A 6367-nucleotide genomic window follows, 5' to 3' on the forward strand; every position below is an offset into this window, starting at 1 on the left:
GTCTATACTCTAGGAGGAACCGCAGTGATTGGGTTTCTTAACTACAAAAGATAGTTGCTCTCTCCACAACTGAAGCAGAATATGTCGTTGTTACGGAAGCCAACAAAGAGATGGTTTGGCTCCAAAGTTTCTTGGAAGAGTTAGGCAAGAAACAAGAAAATAATGTCTTGTATTGCGACAATCAAAGTGTTATCTATCTAGCAAAGAATCCGTCTTTTCATTCCGGAACGAAACACATACAACTGCGATATCATTTTATCTGGTCTCTTCTGGAAGATGGGATTTTGAAACTTGAAAAGATCAATAGAGCTCAAAATCCGGCAGACATGTTAACAAAGACGGTGACCACGGACAAACTGAAGTTGTGTTCAGCTTCAGTTGGCATGCTAGAGTAACAAGACCAGAAATGCTGCTGCATTGATCGAGGTATGAAGACAGATTAAAATCAGTCTTCAAGTTGGAGATTGTTGGAGGAAAAGTCAAAAAGGGTGGGAATTGGGGCACCGCTTAGATGCACGTTTTCAAACAAATGGTAGGCACCGAATAGTGCTTATTTCAAAGGTTGGAAATTTTGTGTTGAAAATGGTAATGGTTAAATCATACATTTAGCCATTGTATTTTAGGGTAATTACAAGATTAGTTCCTAAGATTCAACTATAACTACCCTAGCTCATTAAGTTTCAAAATCATCCCAAAAATCATTTCTTCCTCCCAATACCAGAGAGTTTTCCTGTGAGTAGTGAATGTTTTGTAAACACCTGTAAATTTTCTCTCTTAGTAAAAGATCTACAGCAGTCCGGAGACGTAGGCACAATTGGCTGAACTCCGTTATCAATTTTTCGGGTATTATTTTTCCGCTTTTATTTCGTATTCTCACTAATCTAGTTATAGGGAAATTACTCGTTACTCTGTTTATTTTCCAACAAAAATGGGTTGGAGATCTCTCATCTTTTCTTTACGGATGACTTGATGTTATTTGCGGAAGCGTTTATGGATCAAGTGGTAGTGATTCGCAAAGTACTGGAACATTTCTTCAAGTGTTCGGGCCATCGTGTGAGCAATTCAAAAACCCAGATCTTCTTTTCAAAGAATTGTGATGTTAGTAGGAAGCTTGTGATAGCAAATAATTTTGGCTTTGAAGTTGTTAACAATTTAGGGAAGTACTTAAGAGTCTCACTCCTTCATGAGAGAGTTACAAAAGCAACTTATCGATATCTAATCGATAAAGTGGAGAATAAATTGTCGGGTTGGGTGACGAAAACGCTCTCTCTTGCAGGCCGTATCACTCTCGCCAAAGTTGTGTTGCAAGCAATTCCGACATATGTTATGCAATCCACTTGGCTTCCAAAGGGGGTTTGTGAGACCTTGGAAAAATAATCCCTAGATTTGTTTGGAATGCTAAGGATGGCTCAAATGCTCTTGCTTTAGTTAAGTGGGACACGTTGAAGAGACCTATAGAAGAAGAGAGACTGGGAGTTAAAGACATTGATACCCAAAACATGGTTTTCCTCATGAAAATCGGAATGTAATTATTGGAACGGACGGATAAATTGTGGGTGCAGGTCCTAAGATGCAAGTATCGCTGTTCAGAGGAGATTCCGCATTCTTTTCAATGCCAAAGAAGCTCTCGCTTATGAAGAGAGTTAAGTTGTGTTTGGGGAGAAATTCGTAATGGGTTATTTTGGAACATCCGAAATGGTGAAGGACTGATTTTTATATGATAACTGGGCAGATGGTACTGAAGCTCTTGTGCACCATAATTTACTTGATACAGAGCCGCATCCATCACCCGTAAGAGCTATGGTTACACCATCGACAGCTTGGGATTGGAATCGTTTGGTGGGCTGGTTCTCGGTGGATATCTGTAACCGCATTGATGCGACATGCCCATCATCCTAGATCCTTGGAGAGGACAAGCTAGGTTGCCGATGGGAAGCTAGTCATAATTTCACGGTTAAGTCGGCATATAGAGTGCTTACTCAGACCTTGGCTAATGATGAATCTAGCAAATGGAAAGTGGTATGGGAACTGAACATCCCCCAAAGGATTAGAACTTTCTTATGGCTCACACTCCCTGGAAGGTTGCTAATGAACGAAGAAAGGTTTCGAAGGAATATCGCAGACTCAACCAGGTGCACTATTTGTAACTCTGAGATGGAGGATCTAAACAATGCTCCCCGGTGAATCTAAACAATGTTTTTGATATCTGGAGCAAATTAGTAGCAGCTGATAACTTGCGACAGTTTGCTAGAAATTATGGAAGCGAAGGTGTCGCGTCATCCTTCAGTCGAATTACGTGGAACATGAAGATTTATTGGTGCAGTGTTTCCGCCTTAAACATGATATTATAACCTCGAACTCAACTCCTAAGACTGGGAAATGGGACCGTGGTCAAGTGAGATGGCAAGGACCTGCACCGGATTGGGTGAAGGCTAACACAGATGGGGCCATGGGAGGTCCGAACCTGATGGTTGCAGCCGGGGGTGTTATTCGAGGTTCTCAAGTTGATTAGATTATTGGTTTCGCGAGAAGCTTAGGTATATGCTCGGCGCTGCATGCTAAAATATGGGCGATTCATGACGTGTTAAAGCTAGCCTGGAATATGTGGAACATAAATAGGAATGGCAAACAGGCGGATCGGGTGCGGATATCCCATCCCCATCTTTATACCCACTTAATATTTTTAAATCCATCGCCTACCACTTATGATGGATAAAAGTTTTCAAATCCACATCCGCTCACGCAGATACATTCTCAAATCTATCCTTACACCCACTACCCAACTGGAAACGTATCCGGCTAGACCCGCCTTACAGCAACCTTAAATAATACATAAGCAACAAACATAAAAAAAACACGTCCATTAAGAAACATAATAAAATAAATCAAAGATTATCTAAGTTAAGTGTTAACATAGATCTTAAAGTACATAAAACACCATAATAAAAGACATAATTAAATCCTAGAAACATAAAATACAAAACACATAATATTTTTGTTCTTTGACATACATAAATGACAAACCTTAAAATTATACTTAAATTTATAATGGTCTAAAATTTAATGGGTATTTAGTGGGCGGGTAGATGTGTGGCGGGTGAGATCTCAAACGCATCACCTGCCCACTACCCGCGATGGGTATCACTTTCTAAATTCACACCTGCCTACTACCCACTAAAATTATACCCATCCTCACCCCAATTGAAACGAATATGATACGAAATCCACGAAATTGTATCCAATTACCATCCTATACATGAAGGTGGAGGTTGAGACTGATTGTCAGTCAACAGTGAAGATGCTCGATAGACAGTCCACTGTGAGAGAAGGCAATACGGTTGTGGCTAAAGTCCACGAGCTTTTGGAACGCGACTGGGAAGCAAAGATTAATCATGTGCACCGAGAGGCAAATGCAGTAGCGGACCATCTTGCTAAAATGGCTGAAGGCTGACCGGTGGGTGAAGTTCACTTCCAGGATCCTCCGATGGAGATTACAGCTTTGTATGAGTTTGACCAAGCTCATATGTATTAAGCACTTCTTTCCAGTATAAAAAAAAAACAAAAGCTTGATATGCTCCTCAATTTCATCAATGGCCGCCTCACTCGCAGTTATACCTTTCAAGCGAGAGAAGATTTAACGCAATGTGGGGTCCATGGCTGCTACACTATTTTTTCTATATGCAAGTTATAATGAAAAACTCCGGTCGTAATAAATAGGCTTCCTAAGTTCATGATTTGTAATGGCAGCCAGTGTAGTTTAGTTTCTTGTATTTAAATGGGGACAAGATGGGCACATGATGGGGTAGGATAAACCCTTAAAATCCCTTTATCATTATCCCCATAGGATAACTATAATCCTTAATAATTTTGTTTTCTTAATTCAATCTTAATATTTGTGAATAAACCGCCTTCACATATGGCCAAAATTTGCTTGGGACACCCAAATGGAATCTTTCTTCTTCAATGATATACGAGTTAGTGGAGACCCTACCTTTGAACCAAAAATCACAATCCACAGCTTCAGGCTCATCATTTCAAAAATAAATAAATAATATCTGTTTAAATTCATTATCCGCAGCACCTCCCTCATATTTGTCTTGGATGTCAAAATGGGACAGTTTTTATGGCTTTTGTTCAATAAATCCGAGTCATGACTCATCCGATTCATGCTATGGTCCCTCCACAATTTATTGCAATTGCTGGTCGAAACCACCGTTGTTTCTTTTGCCGCTTTGTAACTAGTGGCATCAAATCTGTGCTCATAAATGAACCCACTGATCAGGACTTAGCTATGGTCAGGGATGAATCCAAGGAATACAATGGGGTGTCACTCTTACAAGTTTTAAATTATTATATATTTCAATATCTTTTTATTTTTAAAATTTTATAAATTCATCCCGTAAAATATATTTACGTGTCCTTAACCAAGTCCCATAGCTTAGGGTACCGTCTTGAACAAATCCATATTTCACAGCTAAAAGAACATGTCTGGTTGTTTCTTCTTCTTCATCACCACCTCATAGATTCCATGCATCTTACCAGTTGATGCTTAATCTCCGATCGTTCAAAGATTGTTTGGGGGTTTTAATCCCCCCAGAGTACATTACCTGCAGAAGCCATATAACCAAAGAATTAAGCACACAGAATATATCCTCTATTATAAAAAAGAAAAAATGTGGGAAAAAGCAAAAAGATCAGAATAAACAACAAAGAACAAAAAAAAAATAAAGGTAAATGAAACCACAGGTAAAACAGGACAAGGATAAACGTTACAAGCGTGGGCCTCACGTGTCGAACTCAACGGTGGGAACTGCTGAGGATAAGGAAAAAGAACATGGCACGAAGATTATGAAACCCGCTTTAATGATTAAAAGCAACGGAACGGAGAATTATTATTGGGGTAAGCTATGCTGTGAGAAATTGAAGTTGAATGGAAATCATTCTGAAAGAGGAAAAATGAGGTTTTTTTTTTTGGGGGGGGGGGGGGGGTAGGGGGAGATGATCGAAAACAAATATAGGAGCTGGGATTCATTAATGGCCACACAATCATCAAAAGCAGTTCTTCTTAAAGGATATACAGTTTAAAATACAAAATAATTTATAGCTTAATTTGTTTTCTTTTGTTCATCTGCGGGTAGTACTGATCATTACTTGTTCTTCTGCTATTGCCAATGATTCCCGCTGTGAAGAAGGTAAATATGGCGAGGGTTTCCATGGTAACCATAGTAAGGAATCATTTTCCCCACAGATTTCTGAGAATAAAGAGGGAAAGCTACGGGAGTCCCCGTGATCTGGAGTACGCAGGAGTATCTCGGAGTGGATGGGAAAGATGACTTTGACGATGAAACCGATGACGAAGGAGGAGAAGAAACCGCTTTTTTGGCGGATTTCGGCTGCGAAAGGAAGGCTCGGATCTTTAAAAAAGACGGCGGCGACGCTACACGATCGTATTCCTCGATGAGATTCGCAAGATCCTCATCGGAAGTGATCGAAACCAGCGCGTCTAAATCCTCAGTCGGCAACTGGCAACGTAGACTCACCGGTGTCCCGCACATCTCTCCCATCTTCAACGACAGCTCTGTATATAATATATATTTCATTCTCCATGCTTATAACAACGCCAATTTAACCTGAAAACATTCTAGAACATGGCGGATAAAAGAAAAGAAGAAAATACTAACCATCGAAGGATATGGAGCGGTCAGCGGCGAGGACTCGGGTTTCACCGCCGTGGTAACGGAGTTTTCCATCAGGGTAACGAGGGACGATTTTTCCGCCGTAACTGCAGAGGAATTTGATGGTGGGGTTAGCTCCGACCATGATTTTTCCGGTGTTTGTGAAGAGAAAAGAAAAGAACTTTTAGTAGTTTTAGGCGGCGGCGGCGGATGAGGAAGAGGCTTCGACTGGTGGCGTCTTCAAGCCTAGGTTTGGTATCCTTGGAACCCTATTTATAGAGTTTAGCTTATGCTCTTCGGTAACATGGGAGGTTGAAAAAGTTGAGATGGCCCCACTCTGCTTACGTCATATATTCCAATTCTTAAGGTAAAAGTTTCATTTAAAAAATATATATATTTTTCGCTTTATTCGAAATTTATAAGTTCAAACTTCAAACGCCCGTTTTCTTTGTGGTTTGCTAGTCTTCACTTGACCCAGCCCGGTCCTTTTTGATATTCACATTTTAAAAAAGGGTGAATTTCAATGTTAGTCACTTGATATTTAGAATCCTTTCATTTTAGTTACAAAACTTTAATTTTTGGTATTCACATTTTAAAAAAGGGTGAATTTCAATGTTAGTCACTTAATATTTAGCATCCTTTCATTTTAGTTACAATACTTTAATACTTATATTATAGTCATTAAACTTTTA

General features: G+C 39.7%; 1 protein-coding gene across 1 annotated transcript; it reads right to left on the reverse strand.

The window, feature by feature from the left end:
* Positions 1-5031: 5031 nt before the first annotated feature.
* Positions 5032-5896, reverse strand: LOC120124872. Its single transcript, XM_039143442.1, has 2 exons — positions 5682-5896; positions 5032-5578 (listed from the first exon to the last, which is right to left on the reverse strand). The coding sequence occupies exons 1-2, from the start codon at positions 5818-5820 to the stop codon at positions 5163-5165; spliced, it is 555 nt and encodes a 184-aa protein (XP_038999373.1). The 5' UTR covers positions 5821-5896; the 3' UTR covers positions 5032-5162.
* Positions 5897-6367: the final 471 nt, after the last annotated feature.

This window comes from Hibiscus syriacus, unplaced genomic scaffold (genome assembly GCF_006381635.1).
Source record: "Hibiscus syriacus cultivar Baekdansim isolate YM2019G1 unplaced genomic scaffold, ASM638163v2 tig00110429_pilon, whole genome shotgun sequence".
Classification (NCBI taxonomy): Eukaryota; Viridiplantae; Streptophyta; class Magnoliopsida; order Malvales; family Malvaceae; genus Hibiscus; species Hibiscus syriacus.

What these genes read in the sequence shown, in the direction of transcription:
- LOC120124872 (XM_039143442.1), bottom strand. Translation starts at nt 5,820, where the DNA reads ATGGTCGGAGCTAACCCCACCATCAAATTCCTCTGCAGTTACGGCGGA. An exon ending in CCGCTCCATATCCTTCGATG is followed by an intron (nt 5,579 to 5,681) that starts GTTAGTATTTTC and finishes TATTATATACAG; the next exon opens with AGCTGTCGTTGAAGATGGGA.